Source organism: Trypanosoma melophagium, assembly GCF_022059095.1.
Source record: "Trypanosoma melophagium isolate St. Kilda chromosome Unknown ctg5segment0, whole genome shotgun sequence".
In the NCBI taxonomy this organism is placed as follows: Eukaryota; Euglenozoa; class Kinetoplastea; order Trypanosomatida; family Trypanosomatidae; genus Trypanosoma; species Trypanosoma melophagium.
In genome coordinates, this window is record NW_027125187.1 from 695,582 (window position 1) to 714,323 (window position 18,742).

Below are 18,742 nucleotides of genomic sequence, written 5' to 3' on the forward strand. Positions count from 1 at the left end.
CTAAGATAGCTGATACAACCTATTCTTTTTTTTTGTCTTTTCCACACACCCATCTAGTCTACAATACACGACAATAAACAATGAACCTCATCGCTGTTTATGTACATAAATAGAAAACTGGAGAAAGGAAAACAGGAAGTCCTCTCAAATTGTTTCGCACTTTTTTTCTATTTCCATTCTTTTTTTTTTTACCTGTATTTTATTTTTTATCTAGTAACTTTTGTTATTTTGCCATAGTTGATCGTTTATATCTGCATTCTTTATTCACCCACCTATTCAACCTGGCTGAGCATCTACGGTATAAGCTTTGCACAGGTATCTGCACCTTTCCTACCTTCTCTTCGTTTACCTCCCATGTCATTTTCCTATGAATTGTGGTAGATTAACCTTTGTTAGAGTTGATGATTTCCTCTGTGGTGAACTCTTCTCTGTAGACATTGTGACGCGAGAGTGCTGTGACTCAGAAGGGGTGCGTGGCAAAAAAGTTGCATGCGGAACAATGGCACCGCTAGGACGGGGTGGAGTAGTTACATTAAGCTGCATAATCGAGTGTTTTGGACTGTTGTCTTGACTTTGCTTGATATCTCCTAACGTCATATCATTAAATTCCTCCATCTTAGCATAATTAAAGCGTCGTGAAAAATATGGTGTTTCTTTCGACGGAGTCGGTAGCGTCTCGGGGAGTTTCTCTGTGGAAGCTCGAACTTTTCCACCGTAACTTTTTTTACTCTGGGGTGATCGAGCCATGTAACGAGGCTCTTGTTTTTGCTTTTGCGGTTGCTGTTGTTGCTGTTGATGCTGATGCTGCTGTTTGGATCGCGCCGCAGCTCGAGGAGTGGGTATACTGGCCCTCTGTTTGGAAGTCCCAGAAGACGAAGTCTTTGCCACAGCCATTATACACTCTATAATTTTGCCTGCCTGCCGTACATCTGCTTCAACAGCTTCTGCAACCTTTGTCTCAAAACGTGGGTTTTCTAGTGTTGCCTCATTTGCTAGGATATTTAGGTCCTTAAATGGGTCTTGTATTTCCACCTCCGTAGGAGTGTAGAACGCATACACAAACTCTGCAGTCCTGTAGACGGCGCCGTGAAGAGACAAAAGCTGTTTTACCGTAAACAAGGCCTTCTGACGTAATGTTCTACATTCTGCCCTCGTACAGAGTAACTCTTGGGAAGAATCTGTCTTTCCTGCAGTTGTTGATGTAATTGTGCTTGCTGATGCTGTCAAGGCCAACCTTTTTCGTTGTGCTTCAAGCCTTTCCTCAATGTCAGCCAAACGAAGATCTGGAACACCTGGAAAATACACACTGCATCCAGCGTTATGTGTGGTAACTTTTTTGTGAATAGAAGAGGACTCACACTCTGCAATCTCAATCACAGCAGAGTTGACAAGTTCGAGTAAATCATAGAGTAAATCACGCTGTACACGTTGTGTCTTTTCTACTACTATCTCAAAAGATTTTTTAGGGTCTGTAAAAAAAGCACCGGATGATCGCTCACCCCCACGCATACATTCAAGCATCAAACTATACATACTGCGCACCCCACTATCTTGTCCTTGCTTAAGACGAGAACAGATTCGAATAAGTCCATCACGGAGACGTGTTAGTGCCTCACTACTTGGCGCCTTCTGCATTACTGTCAGGATATAGCTATCCCTCGCGGTAGTATGTACAAAAGGGAGTTGAAACGGGACTCCGAGTACATCCTTTGCTGAATAACTTGCGGATCCCAATTGAGAGAGGGAAAGTCCATTATAACTGCTGCTGAGGTTCGTGCTGGGTGTTAGTGGTGCTGGAATTGGAACTTCTGACGATGCATTCCAGACATTTCCGCCGTATGCGATGGGATCATTTCCCTCATCCTCTGCCTGCATACGTTCCCTCTCTGCTGACTCGGCGCGTCGTTGGTGTAGCTGCTTGGCGCGCTGGTAGCGTCTCCTGAAGCGTATGGCGTCCATCTTGTCCCTAAAGGCCTCCTCAAAGCGCCTGTCGGGGACGATGGCTCTCGCCTCTGCGGGGGTGAAGGGCACCGCGCGGATGCACCGGCGAAGTCGCATTTGTTCCTCCGTTGCGGCCATCGCCGCCGTCTCCGCCTCCCGCAGCCGCCGTCGCTCCGACGCCGCCACCCGCCGGGCCTCCCGCGCCTCCCGCGCCGCCGTCGCTGCCGCCGCCCGCAGCCGCTCCCGCTGCCCCTCCGCCGCCGCGACCCCCCGCTGCAACTCCGCCGCCCGCCCCCGCAGGAACCGCCGCTCGCACTCCACCCGCCGCAGCACCGCCCGGCACTCCTCCAGCTGCGCCCGCAGCGCCCCGACGGCACTGCCAAGGGAGTCCGCCTCGCAGTCCCCGCCAGGGGCCGCGGGGGGGTGGAAGCCAAAGTTCGTGTGCTTGAGGATCAGGGTGCCACCGTCAAGGCCAATCTCACTCAGACGCCGCGTCGTATTCAACACGCTGTGCGAACTCGCAAGGACATTGTCTACAGTGTCCTCCAGAGACGCATTGTGCTCCGCTCCCAACGCCACCGGAAGCTTGTCAAAGGTTAACATGACAGATAAACCGGAGGGATCTACGTGGTTACAAAAAGGAAAAAGAGAAGCAAGAAGAAAATACAGAATTAAGATTTGAAAATGCTTTCAACATCCAGAGAACCCCACCCGCTCACCCAGAGGGAGAAGGGGGGAAAGGGGTCACACTAGTTAGGAAACAAAAAAAAGCACAAGCAAGAATAAAATATAGTTTACTTGAAAGGATTGTGTCAAGAGTAGTTGGTGTATGCAATGCGGATTTACCATAACTATTAAAATTTCAGCCTGTTATCTTTTATTTTCTCGCTCATATATATATATATATTACAGAGAGAAAAAGAGAAACACACCTCACTGTCTTCATTCGCTACCCTTCTCAAGAGTTACACGAGTTGCCTTCTTGGGTAGAAGAAGCAACAAAAAAAAACGAAAGAAATATAAAGTGTGTTTTGTGGATTAACGTAGTGCGTACATTTTTACTTTGAAAAGATCTTCTGGCCATTCTTTCTGCGTGGCTTCCTTCACAACTTCAACACCGGCTGCAACAAAAATACGCTTGTAATGCGCATCCGAACGAGTTAGACTACTGTCTTCCTTATCGACGATAAACCCATCATCAGAAGAGCAATTCTCCTTAAAGAATATATAACCATTAGGAGTCAGCGCAGTCTTGCAATGCGCCAGAAATTTTACAAAATCTTTATCAGTTAAATAGATTGCTGTCCATTGAATAACAATAAGATCGTATGTATTTGGCTTAAGTGTTGCAGTTTCCATAGAGGATAGAATAAATTCTCCCACAGGAAGTCCTTCAAGTTCTTCCTTTGCTTTTTCAAGCATTTTGGGAACTGGCTCCAATACATCGGTGAGGGTGTACATGTTACTGAGTAACGTCTTTGTAATGCGGCCAATCCCAGCACCACAATCCAACGCCCGTGTTGTACCGCGATCTGGCAGAGATGTAATAAAATCGCGGGACTCTCTAACATCAACATCATGAATGTGCTCCATACCTCCCAAAACACCGCTTACTGTAGCCGGGACATTAGACCAGTACTCCAAGGACTTTCCGTACCATCCGGTTTCCTTGTTGTATAAATCTCCACGAAGTTCATTGGCCCACATCTCTTCAGCTGATTTATAGCATCGTCCACTTGTGTCACAGCCGTGAATAGGGCGCGGTCCAGCTTCAGATGCGGCATCGGGTCTTCGAGACATTAGGAGAATCCTTGTTGAAGACAATGCTCGCTGCAGTCGCCACGTGGCTAGAGACGTTATTACTTTGGAATTATAAAAAGGGGATAAAATAGATTCAACGAAATATATATATATATATATATAACAAGAAAGAGGGATGAAGAGAGCCAACCCAAGAAGTATAAACACTTTTTATTGAGTTATTCGGAAGTCTTGCAGCTTTATATATATATACTCCTGCAACAAAAACGTCAAGGAAGAGAGTACGTAATGTACAGTAAAAAGATAGTGACTATCATAATTCCTTTTGAGGTTTTTTCTTTCATTTTTTTTGTGCTTTTCTTTCCTTTCCCAACAAACCTGCCTTCACCACCCTCTAGTCTTTTCGCTGTTTTTTTCTTTCTTTTTCTTTCCCTCCTTCACCTTTGGTTCACCTTTTAGCACGAATACTATTGGTGGTTTTTATCCTTTCAGTTGGTGCAATTAATTCAACAATTATATTGAAACTTCCCTTCAACAATGGAAGCAGTGTAATAATAATAATAATAATAACTATTATTATTATTATTATTATTATTATTATTATTATTATTATTATTATTATTATTATTATTATTATTATTAATGATAATGACGACCCTATTCTCTAATAAAACGTCTTTACTGAGGTTTACCCCACCCCTAGACTATAAACCACCAAGGTCAATCGTCCCATCTGATGTTATGGTAGTTTCCGATCGCAGCGCACACCATGACAATATCAAAAGAAATAGTAACATACCTGGAGCAATAAGAAACACTACAGTACCTGAAAGAGAATTGTAGGTCACGCAAATCCATGGACCTATAATACCAATAAACAGTATAGTTGGTATAAGAGAGAAGCCAAACAGAAGGCAGAAACCTACTCTATTCCTCTGAGCTAAAAAAACTGTAGCTTTACTTCCCAAAAAAAAAAAAAAAATGCTCCCCATAAAAAGCAATACAGCATAGATTATAGTAGAGGCTACGGCAATGCTAACCGCTACATCGCGATTACCTGAACTATCCACGATTTCCATGGAAACGTCTTATCAAATTTCCCTCAATTAATGATCTTCTTGAGCTTTTCCTTCTTTTTATTGTTGCATGACTAAGTAATGTAAATAAGAATAAAAATACAGGAAAAAACAAAAGAAAATAAACAAAGAGGAAGCAAACATAGACCATATCTTTTACCCAAGATCCAAGTCCTTTAAATAACACTCCCCACCCCAACCCCACAAAAAAAAAAACACAATATTGGAAAACATGAAGGTGAGAATACCAATTACCGTTAGATAGTATCAATACAGGAGATGAATACAAATGAAAAAGGAGCGAGCGCTTATTTAAAATTCCTTTTTTTTTTTGCTTTTTTTTTCGTTCCTCATCACCTTATTTTTGACCACTTATCAAGGAAAATAAAGCATAAAATAAGGACTAAAAGGCAAATTCCTTGATGATTCTTTTTTTTCCTTTTTTCGCTTTGTTTCTTTATTTCTCCTTCTACCTACTCATTGGTACAACCATCTTGCGGGGCTTTGGAAGCTTCATTGCCGGCAAGTGCAGCATCGCAATCAGTTTGTGCCGTCCTACGACTGCCAGTGCCAGTCCTACTACCGTTACGAGAAGAGCCATCATACTTTCCTGTTGCTGTTGCTGTTGTCCGCCTGCCGCCGTGTACTCCACCTCCTCCACCGCTGCGGTGAGTTGCAGCCACGCGGCCCCGCCGGTGTGGGTGTGGGCCTTTGGGATGGGGGTGGCGAGGGTCGAGGCCTCAGGGGAGAGGCGGAATCTTCTTTCCGGCAGCCGCAGGAACAGACGGACCTCCGCGGCGGTCGGGGGGAGGCCGGCGAAGGCGAACGTGCGGGTGGCGTCGAGTGGGAAAGAGCGGAGGACGGCGCCGCTGCTCGTGTCGACCACCTGAACGTCCATGAAGGGCGTGGCGTTGACGGGCACTACGACACTGCCGGCCACACTCAACAGGGCGGAGTCGGGGGTGGCATGGCAAGTCAACGCAAGAGACGAGAGCAATAGCAATAATAGTAATCCAGGTGTGATGAATGATGATGGAAGCCTCGGTATAGTTAACATTAGATCTATGCTTCGGTATGTTTTTGTTTTTGTTTTTTGTTCTTTACCTTTTGTTTTTTAACGTTTTTTTACCTTTTGTTTCTTTAACCCCTATTCTATCTCGTTATTTCTCTAATATATAATGGATACGCAAACATACCAATAATCATATTTGTAAATCGAGAAGAGCAAAAAAAGCGGGTGAAAATGATAATGACTCAAAGAGGGAAAAGCATTAGGGATAAAAATAAGAGAAAAAATGGGATTAAACAAAGAAAAAAAAACGATACCAATAGGTAGATATATTTTCTTCACATGTATATTTCCCTCTTTTTGTTTCTCATCCAGTACTGTGGGGACAGTTAATATTCGCACACAGGCGTGGCAATAACAAAGAAAAAAAAGGAAAACGAGAATAGGATAGCCTATGGGACAAGAAGCACAATCCCATGGAATGTAGAAACAGCAATAAAACAGAAGAAAAAAAAATGGCAAATAATAGTAGTAATTGTAATTGGAGTAAGCACTAACAATATCGGTGAATGATAAAAGTACTAAAGAAGAGGCGTAAAATAAATTCGAGCAACATGAACAGTTACAGATATAGAGAAGTTCACACACAAACAAAAAAAAGAAAGAACACCTCATTATGAGAGTCATTTATTCTTTGAATATTTTCATTTTCTTCTTCCCTTCTTGTCATAAAATTTTTTCTTTTCTCTTACCTCTTGTTCCCTCCACTAATATATATATATATATATGTTTTTTTTTCCATTTTTCCACAATTCGTGTTCTCTTTTCTTTCTTTTTCTCCTTCTTACCTTCCCCCTTTTTTTTTCATTTGTCTCATTCTTTCTTTCTTTTTAATTTAATTCTCTTGACTTTCCCACCTTTTCCTTTTTTTTTCCCATTATCACTATAAAGTTTGTGCTCTCCAAATTCACAACATCGTATTTCCCCTCTTCTAATTCCTGCGGTTTCCATCAGCCTGTGCCTCTCACGCAGGACACCACCGATTGTCTCTGCCGTGAACAGCACAGCAGTATTATGCTAGTACACACAGCAGGCAAAGAAAAAAGGAACAGTTAACAGAAAACAGAAAACAAATCAAAACAAAAAAAACAACCTATATGCACGAAAAAAACAAAAACAAAAATAAAACAAGAAAAAAAAACCAGCCACTATAGAAAGAGTTGTTGTTCTGATTGTTTTTTTTTCTCTCTCAAAAATATCCTTTCTTCTCGTTGAAGTCGTTATTCAATTTTATTTTTTTTATTTTGCTTTCCTTTCTACGATCTTCGATCTGAACCTCGGGAACGTTCAGAGGAAGAGGAAGGAGAACACAGGAAAAAAAAAAGAAAAATAAATAAAAGAACAAAAATAAGAAAAAAAAACTTCGAACTATAGAAGAAAAGATTCTATTATGTTCATAGTACACCACATCTCTCAAATCACCTCTCCTTTTTCTCTTTTCCTTTTTTTCTTCATGATATGCGTTTTTTTTTTTTTTGTTGTTGTTGTTGTTGTTTTTGCTGTCATGCATTTAAACAAGGAAAATGCAGAGACAGACATATACACAGATACCCAAGAATTAATCTTGAGAAAGTATCTATCACTTTTTTTTTTAATGACGCATTTCCACAGCACTGCTGCTACTCTCAACATGCGGAAACACACAGGGTGTGGTATTAATAATAAATAAATAAATAAATAAATACAGTCCAATGACATATAAACCCCCTTTGTACAATGAAATCAAAAGGAAAAATAATATAATAAATATACTATGGAGCCCGCATACTTCCATCGAAAGTGAAACCAGCAATATTAGCGTGTTCGCCGTCGTCATCGTAATGGCGACTCACTTGTGGCTCTAACGATGTAAACATCCTGTCAAAGTTACACAGTACATTCCCACTAGGACGAAATGGTGGTACAATCTCTCGTCGACTTAATTTATCCCAATCAATGTCGTGAAAAAATGGATGCCTTTTAAACTCCTCTAAGTCTTGCAGACGTGTCTCTGGATCTCTATCCAGCAGTCGACGAAGCAGATCTTGTGCCTCTCCTGATATCTCAGGTAAATCCGCTTCATCATCACTGGCAATACCAAACTTCAGTTCTGCTGTAAGGATTTGCTCATACACGGTGCTTGTGTTTTCACTGTAAAATGGTGGAATACCTTCTAACATCTCATACAACATAATTCCCAGAGACCACCAGTCAACCGCCTTTCCATGTGGTACCGCACGGAGAAACTCAGGTGCCAAATACTCCGGTGTACCACAGAAAGTAAAATTACACGCATCACTTACATCCATTTTAGCCAATCCAAAATCAGTAAGACATACATGACCATCCTTGTCAAGTACAGCATTCTCTGGTTTGAGGTCACGATAAATAATATTGCGACTATGTAAATACCCAATAGCTAGAGCTATTTCTCCACAGTAAAATTTAGCACGGTATTCATCAAACACCCTGACATTTCCAAGGTGATAAAATAATTCTCCACCTGAAAGGAATTCAAGTACAAGGTATAAGCAGCTACTTGTCTGAAAGGCATAGTGAAGTGATACAATAAAGGGATGACTTATATTTTGTAGAATAACTTTTTCAGCGGATATATGTTCAACCATATTTTCACGTTCAACAACCTCTTTCCTCATTTCTTTTATTGCAAAAATATTATCTGTACCCTTTTCACGTGCTTGATACACACGACCAAATGTTCCCTCACCAATTGTTGCTATAAGTTCAAAATCGTCAATTGAGATTTTGGGTTTCCCTCCAGTATATACAGCCACTGCTTCATCTTCATCACTGCTATGACATGAAGTCTTTAATCTCTCTGTATTCGCCAAGTTCACATTCGTCATCTTCTTTACCCACATCTGCTTCTGCTGTTCACTGTCAGCGGTAAAAGTGTAGGTCTTTGGTAGATCCTTACCCTTAATAGTCCAAGATCTTGGTTCTGTTTCATCAATACAACGAACATTAGTAAGATCAATGCTACCAATGGGTGTCTCATTGGGTTTTGAAGGTCTTGTTTTCCAGTAGTACAACATGACACCACGAAGTTCAAAGTACCGAGTTTGGTTCTTTTTATAGAACTTTCCACCTGCCTTCTGTAAGTACCCTGAATAATCTGGTGCCATACCCTTTGATGTTCCTTGTATTTTTTTATTTCTCTTTCTATCTCGCTCGTCGCAATTCTTGTTTATTCTATATCCTGTTTTTTTTTTTTTCTTTCGTTTTGTGCTTGTGCTAAGGTTTTTTTTGTTTGTTTTACTTTGTTTTTTTTTCTTGATTCTTGGTGATGTTGTTGCTTTTGATTTGTCTTTGGTATAGGATCCACCGATAACGTTAGCACACAAACTCTACAGCCCGCTAGTTATTCCTCGTGTTGATTTCCTGTAATTATTCTAATTTTTTTCTTAGAAAAAAGAAAACATAAAAAAAAAACAGGTTCATTTAATCAGTGTAGTAAAATAAAAATAAAATAAAAACCATTAGAAACTGTCGTAAATACCGGAGAGATAAAGGATTCCTTCTTTCATATATGTTTTCCCACAGAATATTTTTCTTCCATTTTTCTGTCCACACTCAAACACCATAAGATTCAGTCACAACTGCACGTCGAAGGTTAGTTTTCTCCAAAACTGCAGCCCAAACCACAAAGTACCATCGAAGTAGTTTCATGTCATGCGAATTAAAAGAACTTGTTGGTAAAGGCTGTAACGACCTAAAAACACTATTCTCTGCATCTGGTATAGAAGAATAACCACCAGCGATGTACGTTTCAATGGGTTTTTTCTCGGATTTACGTATCTCTACTCGATTTCTTTGAACATGACACCAACGTTTCCAAACTACTTTCTTTCGTTGAATGATATTCCACTGACGTGCAATAGCCTCATTCTCACTATGAGAGTCCACAGACCCTTCCTTAGACACTAGTAAAGCCACAGGAGAAACGTGATGGACACAAGTTTCCAGTGGCAAAACTTTAAGTGATGACGTCACTTTTCCTCCCTTATCAAAATCTATTCTCACCTCAGAATGATTAACGGGTAAAATATCAGTTGTATCCTCACGCCTTTGAAAAGTCTCTAATCCCGCCCAGGCTTCTCGGCGCTGCTTTGTTCGTTCCTCTATACGGTCGACAAAAGTACATGACATTGGCTTGCTAAGAGCTCTTGTTTTGCTTTGTGTGTATTTACTGGTGGCATCTTTTCTTAAAGAACCGTTATCTTTTGGTGTGTGTGTTCTATTTGAAATGTTGGGCTCTGCCTCTATCGTTACTGTGGTGTTTTCAGTATCGTTCCCATTGCTGAGATTTTCTTGCTTTTCCCGTCGAGAAGCCAACTCCGCCGTGCGTAGAACAGGTGATGTGGGTATGGTAAGACGACGTCGCCGTAGACGAGTGTGTGTCTTCTTTTGATCAGAGGTTGTATGTAAATTGAGTAAACTTCTTAATATAGCCATGTCTTCTTCATCCAATGGCTCATTTCCAGGTGCAGGAACTGTAACTTCTTCACTTGGTTGATTTATCTTATTTGATGAATCTTGGTGGTTTTGTAACAAATGGTAAGAAGGCGTCCTTACAAGCCCCAAAGTACGTTCGACCCATTCGTTTTGAACTTCTTGAACAATTCCATCAACGTCTACCGTTGTACCAAAGGCTCTTACCGCATCTTCCAATGGAGCCGAACTATTCTCTACGGACGTGTTACCCACAAAACAATCAAAATTATTTCCGTAATAATAAGAATCAACATCATCGCCATCCGCTGCTGCTGCTGTAGGGAGGCACAATTTCACGGCATTATTCAGATATGGTGAGGAAAGAGTATTATCTCTGAAACTCCAGAAACCAGACATACATGGCCTTATTGACCGGCAACCCTACAGACTGTGTATAAGCTACTCTCTGGTGAGGAATCACTAACCTAATACCAGTCTTGAAGAAAGAAAGCCCAGCAGAGTATGATTTAAGACGAGTTAGTCGATATAGCAGAAACCCAAGCAAAAATGACAATAATGAAAGAAATTAAACAAAAAAAAAACATAAAGTAAACAAAGGTGTCAAACACCTATCACTTTATACCTAATGTGAAATCCCCCAACAAAGAGCGGTGTTCACACCTGCACCGCTCCCACCCGATTCTTTTACTAATCTCTGGCAACGATGAATGCACAAATAAAAAAAAAATATTTGGCAAGTGTCATTTTCTTTTTTTTTTGTTCTGCTTTGTTTAATTTTCTTACACAGTTACTTTTACAAAAATGTGACCATGTGATTCTGCTCATTATATACATGTTTGTATAATAATAGGCCTATTTGTGAGCGTGTGTGGGTGTGGGTGTGAATCCGTATGCATAAATAGTGCAACTTATACGTCTCTCAGTTGGAGAGTAACTGAACAACCTTTTTCGCACGAGGTGCGTCTCCCACAGCAAGGATAAAATCCTCTATACTCTTTTTCGGCAACTCCTTTAGAAAACTCTCACGTTCCTTAGATAGTCGCTGTTCCACTAACTTCATTATATTATCACTATTCGCTTTATTGCGTGTGTGGCAATCTTCAGATGCGGTACAAAGTGCCCGAACACACCTCAGCACATCACGTGGTGAAGCATCCAGGACACTCTCCTCCAGTCGTTGGGCGAGAACAACAGCCACACTCTCACCCGGTTTACCGTTATCGGGGTGGGCATTATGGGCGTCCTCCAGTGCGATACGTGCTCGCGTGAGGTCTCCAAGAAAGCGTGCGTAAATATCCATGCGAACTTCTCTGGTATTTTCCTCATCTTGTGGGTCAGTCACCTCCCGATCTTCACGTGGGGGACGCTTACCAATGCAGTAGTCCCCAAGCAACTGAAGCAAATCTTTAGCAGGGGCCTTTTGCTCTGCCAAAGCTTCAGCCAAAGATGCACATCGACGAAAGGTGTAGCGATGATAACGGAATTCTCTCGTTACCGCCTCTATCAGGGTTTCCATGATGGCAGGGGGTACATTTACCCCACATTTTCGAGACTGACGCATAATCCACGTTGCACTTGCCAAGTCCGCGTAGGGTGCTACCTTTTGTAAACGTGTCCAGAGAACGTTAATTAATTCATCAAGCTTATCTTGCAGCTCCTTTCCTATTGTGTCTTGAGCACGGTAACCTGCCACAGCCTCAAGAAGTTCACCCACTTGTTCTTCTGTGTGAAATCCCACAGTCGCTATAGCTCGATTTATGAGTTGAAGGCTGTGTTCTTCAGGTACAGAAAGGTGTGGAGCAGCCTTTAATAATGTGATAACCTCCCGAGAATGCATTTTCTCAACACCTGACACTGCTTTTGATACCACAGCTTTTGTCAATTCACTCCATGCTGCCTCATTACTCTTACGAAGAGGAGCAGTTACAAGGATACTCGCCAATGTGGATAGCTGTGGAACAGGCATCTGAGGTACACAAGAAGCCAATTGTTGTAACATAGAATCCTGTAGGGAACCGTTATCTGATATTTTTTCACGTTGAAAAGCTTGAAGAACCATTACTAATTCAACAGGACTCATTTGTGTGAAGACTGACTGAACAGCAGGAGAGATTTCTTGAAGTAAAATAATATCACTATCTACCACGGAGAGCGCGCCAACAGCATTAGCAAAAAGGGCTAAATTTTGTGGAGAAAGGGCATCAATATTTTGGCGCATCCACTGAACAGCCTGTTTGATCCCCTCTGAATGTGGATAACTCTGGAAAGTGGCAGCACTGTTAAGGAGCATTGTTACCGTTTTCTCATCCTGTGTTGAAGGATCAATTCGTGCGCGGCGAATAAACCTGCGGGCTTCACGTTGAATATCTCGTCGTTCCTTACCAGATTTGGCACTCTTATACTGACGCTTCATATCAAAGAGGGTCTTAGCGGCGTTCTCATCAAACACCGCCATTGGAATCCTACCATCATCACCTAGACCATCTTGGAATCGGCCTTCACGCCCCGAATTCCCGGTTCTCGCAGATCTAACACGATCAAACCCACCATCCCCTCCACGGTCATCACGACCACCATAATCGCGTCTGCCGCCGTCACGACCACCACCACGTTGACCACCCCAATCTCCTTGGTTGCCCTGATCCCCATAATCACGTCTGCCGCCGTCACGACCACCACCACGTTGACCACCCCAATCTCCTTGGTTGCCCTGATCTCCATAATCACGTCTGCCACCGTCACGACCACCACCACGTTGACCACCCCAATCTCCTTGGTTGCCCTGATCTCCATAATCACGTCTGCCACCGCCCGACCACCACCACGTTGACCACCCCAATCTCCTTGGTTGCCCTGATCTCCATAATCACGTCTGCCACCGTCACGACCACCACCACGTTGACCACCCCAATCTCCTTGGTTGCCCTGATCTCCATAATCGCGTCTGCCGCCGTCACGACCACCACCACGTTGACCACCCCAATCTCCTTGGTTGCCCTGATCTCCATAATCACGTCTGCCACCGTCACGACCACCACCACGTTGACCACCCCAATCTCCTTGGTTGCCCTGATCTCCATAATCACGTCTGCCGCCACCACGACCACCACCACGTTGACCACCCCAATCTCCTTGGTTGCCCTGATCTCCATAATCACGTCTGCCGCCACCACGACCACCACCACGTTGACCACCCCAATCTCCTTGGTTGCCCTGATCTCCATAATCACGTCTGCCACCGTCACGACCACCACCACGTTGACCACCCCAATCTCCTTGGTTGCCCTGATCTCCATAATCGCGTCTGCCGCCGTCACGACCACCACCACGTTGACCACCCCAATCTCCTTGGTTGCCCTGATCTCCATAATCACGTCTGCCGCCGTCACGACCACCACCACGTTGACCACCCCAATCTCCTTGATTGCCCTGATCTCCATAATCACGTCTGCCGCCGTCACGACCACCACCACGTTGACCACCCCAATCTCCTTGGTTGCCTTGGTCACCGTAATCCCGCTGGCCTCGACCGTCACCCACAGGGCGATCGTTGCCCCACTGACCTCGCTGGAACATGTATTGTGTGCTGCAAAAGGCCCTTCCAGGGATTCGGGATCCCCACAGTGTTATTCTTGAAACCCACTGTCGCATCGTTGTTCCACCTTACAACTCACACTGGGCTATTCTATAGCGTCGCTAGCTATCTAATTTTACCCCTTTAAAGTCAAAAAAGAATTGAAATAATACAATACATAGCACTTCACATCACTAATAAATATTACAAATTTTTAATTTAAAAAGTTAAAGGTAAGACACAAGAAAAATCCCCGTAGCTTATTTGGGAAGGTGGAAAGGGGGGTCAGGAAAAAAAAAGGTAATTAAGAAACATGTCTTCTACATACCATTATAACCTGGATACCAGCAGAATACCGTCAATTTAGGGACAATTTCAAAACTTCCTGAGTTTATAGAATACCAAACTATATATCATTTAGCTTTATTCTCGTCATATCTGTTTCCTTTGTCTTGAAAATTCCGAGACATAACATCCACTAAATTCTATTTAAGGTTTCCCTTCGCCTTCTACGAGTTTCTCCAAGTAATTTTTGTGAAATCCAATGCGATCCCTATCTGTGGTTGGGCGTTCTTTCAATAATGCCAAAATCCATTCATTAAGAAAATCACAAACATTTTTCTCTCGCATATATCTATTATCTTCTACTTTTTTAGGGTGATATTCGCCATCTGTAGGGGTTTCTTTACCGTCTGCAATAGTTTGAACAAGTTCCAAGCAGAATGCTGCAATGTCATTTGGGTGACTTCGAAGAATGGAGCTAGACATCAACTCAAAAAAATCCACCGTATTTCCTTGACGGAGGTATTCCTTCGCTTCTTCAATGGATTCCTCAGTTGTCGCCCATTCCGGAATGCTCATACTTACTGAATGATATGCTAAAAAAAAGTTCCCAAATAGTACAAGTCAAAAGGAAAAAAAAGGAATAAAAATAAGATCAAAACATGGTTCTTCGTCTGCTGTTGACGGCAGGAAAACAAGAAAAAAAGAAGGTGAGAGAGGACTAAGAGAAAAAAAAAACGAAAAAGGAATACTCTGTGTTTGCTTGCTCGTCTCCCCGATTGCTTTTTTCTTCGTTTTCTTTCCTTTCTTTCTCTCTTTTTTTTTCTCTTGGGGAGACTTTTTTTGTCCTTTCAGGCTATGCGTGCGCTTGTAGCGGCTGCTTCAATTGCACATAACCATGCTTTTTCACCTCCAATTGATTTTCCTTTCCTTTTCCAAATCCCAACTCTCCTGAAACTCTGTGAAAACAAGGAAATATGGGAATAAGAAAAAAATGGTGTCCAAGAGAATAGTTTAACTCGAAATAAGATACGACTTAACGAGGTTTTTCCCGTTCACCACGTCCCCTTCCACGGTTATTATTGCGTGGGTGGCTTCGCCTTTTACCACCCCGTCCACCACCACCGCCAGCGCCACGGCCTGACGTTTCACCAGTTAGTCGTTGTCTTTCATTCTCTTGGCGTGCAAGCTCTGCTTGTTGCCAGTTTAGTTTACCCAAATCACGATTGCCGTGGCAGGTACTTGGATCCGGATCATCCCATAAGTCCTCGGCAGACAGCATGCGGGTTGAATCATTCTCCCGACGTTGGGGTCGAGTGCCATATGAATCCATGTCGTACACAGCTGTACCTTGTCCCTCACTTTGTGATTCCATCTGATTTGGGCGTCGCTCGTGATTGGTGTTGCCTCCTCGGTGACGATTACGGCGACGTCGACCTGGACCCTCACCTTTGTTTTTATTTTCTTCTCTTCCTTGTTGCTCCTGAACATTTCGCTGATTACGCTGATGTCGTGCTTCTTGTCTCATTAATTCCTGCGGCACTGTGTAGTAATGTGGAATATCTGAATCTCCTTGCATAGGGGGACTAAGAAGCATTTCATTATCAGTACGAGTAACACCAGGTCCTGGTGTTTGAGACATTGGAACTGGGGAGGAAATTGGTGGTGAACACATTTTTACATGAGGACTTCCTGAAACTTTACGAAACAATATTTTAGAAAGATGAACAGCTTCACCATAGACACGCTGGGATGGTGAGTAAGAACTTACAATTTGCTCAAGAACATCTTCTATACCCTCATTTATAATAGCTTCCGCAACTTGCGCATTTTCCCAGCAAAGGTAAGTAAGAGCTTTTATTCCATGTACAAGGAGTTTATCCGTGGTCATATGTGAACGCATTGCATTTACAATAAGAGGTATAGCTCCAGATTCCGCCAAAAGTTGACGGTTATTTTCAGAATTAAAAGCAAATTGAGATATAGCACGGCAAGTAGACTTTTGTAATAACGGGCTATTATAATGTGCACGCATAGCTTTTAAAATTTCTGGTATAGCTACAACAGCAACTTGTTCTTTAATTTGTGCATTCCATGCTAATGTTCCAAGAACTGAACATCCCAATTCCAACATACGCAAACGTTCAAAGTTTTCCATTGCACGTATAACACATGCCACACCATCAAGATCATATATCTGCTGCTGAGCTATAGTATTATCAAACGCCAAGGCACTGAGACCACCACAAGCGTTTAACTGCACCTTAGGAGCATTTACATATGTTTTCATGGCTGTAAGAAGAGCCTCTACTCCATTATGTTCAGTTACTGATTTATTGAGTTTAGCATGTTCATAAGCGAGGTGAGCTAAAGCATTACATGCCTCTTGTTGAACCACTTGACTACCACGAAAATTATTCATCGCTGCAACAACGCATTCTACACAATTTAATTCATATAATTTATCTTTATATGCAGGCGAAATCAATGAGAGAGTAACGATAGCACGACAAGTTTCCTCTTGAACCTCACTCACATTTTCATGTCGTCGCATAGCTATTACAATTTGCTCCAAAGCAGGTAAAAGATCATCTGATGGTACCGTACCAATATTAGCAAGAGCACGTGATGCATGCTCTTGAACTTCATAGTTATGTACGTGATTACGCATAGCGTCAACAATAACCTTATATCCATTGTTCGAAGTTATTTGTGCCGAATTAGTTTCATTATTCCAAGAAAGATATGAAAGTGCTACACAACCGTGCATTTGCACTCGGTCATAATTGGGGTGTTGTGCCATTCCTTTTATAATAAGTGGAATTACACCACTAGCACTCATCTCATCACGATAGGCCTCACAATTAAAGGCAACTTGCGCCAAGGCCCGACACGCATTTTTTACAAGACCTGGACTTGTGTAATGGTTTTGTAAAGCATCCATAATCATTTCCACTCCTCCTAAACGTACCACATCAGCTTTTAAATCACTGTTCCAACACATAGTTCCAATAGCTAAGCAACCATTCTCTTGTAATCGTGCACTTTTTCCTCGTCGCATAGCATCTAAAATACGTGCTACCCCTTTCTCTTCAACAATTACTTTCTGTCCTTGAAGGTTATTAAATGTTAAACCGCTTAATGCTGCACAAGCAGAAACGAGTAAATCTTCATTATCTGGAAAATTTCGCATAGCTTCAAGTACCAAAAGAATTCCATCAGCTTCTGTTATATTTGTTGTTATCGTTTCAGAGTCAAAAGATAGGTACGACAGTAAACTGCATGCGTTTTCTTGAATAGCGGCATTGAGAGGGTATTTACGTAATATTTCAAGAACACGATTCACACAACCTGTTGAATATATTAATTGCTTTTGTACCTTAACATTCATGGCAACACTGCATAAGAAGTGAATAGCTTCCAACGCTGTAGCTTCAGACTCAGTTGTTTTAAATAACTTTGTTATTATATCCCAATCAATATAGGTTGAGGTAGGTAAATTGCTAAAAACATGTAATGCATGGCTGCAAAGCAAATCAGAATCTGAATATCGACCAAGTGCTTCTGCAAGATAGGACATAACTTTTGAATCCGGTTCAAGAGAGCTTGGCGAACCTGAACTTGTCACATTGGCAGCAATTCGAGCCACATACCTCGTAGTTTCTTCATCCCCAATTTGATCTCGTAAAACGCATTCAAGTACTTCTACACCATTTGCTTCAATAAATTCTTTATTAGACGCAGCAAATCGATCTGGTGCTTCTACAACGTAAGAAGTAAATTCTGCCAGAGCACGACAAGCCATTTTACTAACCAATGGATCTGTACTGTGAATTTGTAGAGCACGAGCAAGTTGGGAAATGCCATCACCTATAGGATACAAGTTAAAGTGAGACAATAAAGCACATGCAGCCAAAACAAGTTGATTATTTTGTGCATTCTCTTTTATTGCACGTACAGCCACAGAAGGAACATCAAATTCGGAAAAAAGTGAGACGGTGATTTCGTCCGTACAGTAATAATGCACAAGAGCACAGATCCATTGAATAGTATCAGTCCAGGTTGGATGTTCTTTCGCGAACTCTACCAAGGTCTCTACCATAGATTCCGCCTCATCAGGGGGAACAGAGGATGTGACACAAGTTTGCAAAAGATGGCGCATTGTTTGCGCTGAACTTGTCTCAGTTGAAGTAGGAAACCGCTTTATAAGTAAAGCGATGCGATCTTCTGGATTTGGTGCCTGGGCGCATAGAATTGTATACTCTGGTGAAGTAGCAATAATCTGGTAATATTTCTGCCGCGGTGATCCAGATATCACTTGGAGGAAGAGATCGTTCATGTTTACTTCAGGATTACTGCTCGGTTACTCGTTCCTCAGTGAGTAATACTTTCAATTACGGTTACGGATACGATGATTATTATTTTGATTGTTGATACACTGTTGTTTTTATCGATTCTATTGGATTTCGTTTATTTATTTATTTATTTATTTATTTATTTTTCCACAAGCAACGTGTATAATAAGAAAAGAAACAAATTGGGGAAAAAAAAATAATAAGGGAGAAAAGAAAAAAAAAAAACATG

The 18,742-nt window shown here is 42.0% G+C and overlaps 10 protein-coding genes across 10 annotated transcripts; all 10 read right to left on the bottom strand.

The window, feature by feature from the left end:
• Positions 1–357: 357 nt before the first annotated feature.
• LSM04_004237 (uncharacterized protein) lies at positions 358–2,544 on the bottom strand (the record flags this gene model as incomplete). Its single annotated transcript, XM_067329721.1, has 1 exon — positions 358–2,544. One exon carries the CDS (start codon positions 2,542–2,544, stop codon positions 358–360), a length of 2,187 nt encoding a protein of 728 aa, XP_067187348.1.
• A 435-nt stretch (positions 2,545–2,979) lies between these two features.
• Positions 2,980–3,741, bottom strand: LSM04_004222 (Alpha-N-methyltransferase NTM1; the record flags this gene model as incomplete). Its single annotated transcript, XM_067329722.1, has 1 exon — positions 2,980–3,741. One exon carries the CDS (start codon positions 3,739–3,741, stop codon positions 2,980–2,982), a length of 762 nt encoding a protein of 253 aa, XP_067187347.1.
• Positions 3,742–4,406: 665 nt separating this feature from the next.
• Positions 4,407–4,781, bottom strand: LSM04_007271 (uncharacterized protein; the record flags this gene model as incomplete). The annotated part of the gene is made up of 1 exon (XM_067329723.1): positions 4,407–4,781. The coding sequence occupies one exon, from the start codon at positions 4,779–4,781 to the stop codon at positions 4,407–4,409; it is 375 nt and encodes a 124-aa protein (XP_067187497.1).
• Positions 4,782–5,247: 466 nt separating this feature from the next.
• On the bottom strand, positions 5,248–5,835 carry LSM04_007930 (uncharacterized protein; the record flags this gene model as incomplete). The annotated part of the gene is made up of 1 exon (XM_067329724.1): positions 5,248–5,835. The coding sequence occupies one exon, from the start codon at positions 5,833–5,835 to the stop codon at positions 5,248–5,250; it is 588 nt and encodes a 195-aa protein (XP_067187529.1).
• Positions 5,836–7,598: 1,763 nt separating this feature from the next.
• LSM04_001374 (Protein kinase domain) lies at positions 7,599–8,972 on the bottom strand (the record flags this gene model as incomplete). The annotated part of the gene is made up of 1 exon (XM_067329725.1): positions 7,599–8,972. One exon carries the CDS (start codon positions 8,970–8,972, stop codon positions 7,599–7,601), a length of 1,374 nt encoding a protein of 457 aa, XP_067187214.1.
• Positions 8,973–9,420: 448 nt separating this feature from the next.
• On the bottom strand, positions 9,421–10,698 carry LSM04_003579 (uncharacterized protein; the record flags this gene model as incomplete). The annotated part of the gene is made up of 1 exon (XM_067329726.1): positions 9,421–10,698. One exon carries the CDS (start codon positions 10,696–10,698, stop codon positions 9,421–9,423), a length of 1,278 nt encoding a protein of 425 aa, XP_067187316.1.
• A 523-nt stretch (positions 10,699–11,221) lies between these two features.
• Positions 11,222–12,757, bottom strand: LSM04_008762 (uncharacterized protein; the record flags this gene model as incomplete). The annotated part of the gene is made up of 1 exon (XM_067329727.1): positions 11,222–12,757. One exon carries the CDS (start codon positions 12,755–12,757, stop codon positions 11,222–11,224), a length of 1,536 nt encoding a protein of 511 aa, XP_067187559.1.
• A 20-nt stretch (positions 12,758–12,777) lies between these two features.
• LSM04_006887 (uncharacterized protein) lies at positions 12,778–13,953 on the bottom strand (the record flags this gene model as incomplete). The annotated part of the gene is made up of 2 exons (XM_067329728.1): positions 12,778–13,577; positions 13,632–13,953. 2 exons carry the CDS (start codon positions 13,951–13,953, stop codon positions 12,778–12,780), a joined length of 1,122 nt encoding a protein of 373 aa, XP_067187475.1.
• A 412-nt stretch (positions 13,954–14,365) lies between these two features.
• On the bottom strand, positions 14,366–14,737 carry LSM04_009438 (uncharacterized protein; the record flags this gene model as incomplete). Its single annotated transcript, XM_067329730.1, has 1 exon — positions 14,366–14,737. The coding sequence occupies one exon, from the start codon at positions 14,735–14,737 to the stop codon at positions 14,366–14,368; it is 372 nt and encodes a 123-aa protein (XP_067187597.1).
• Positions 14,738–15,194: 457 nt separating this feature from the next.
• On the bottom strand, positions 15,195–18,497 carry LSM04_006730 (uncharacterized protein; the record flags this gene model as incomplete). The annotated part of the gene is made up of 1 exon (XM_067329731.1): positions 15,195–18,497. The coding sequence occupies one exon, from the start codon at positions 18,495–18,497 to the stop codon at positions 15,195–15,197; it is 3,303 nt and encodes a 1,100-aa protein (XP_067187466.1).
• Between the last annotated feature and the right edge of the window lie 245 nt (positions 18,498–18,742).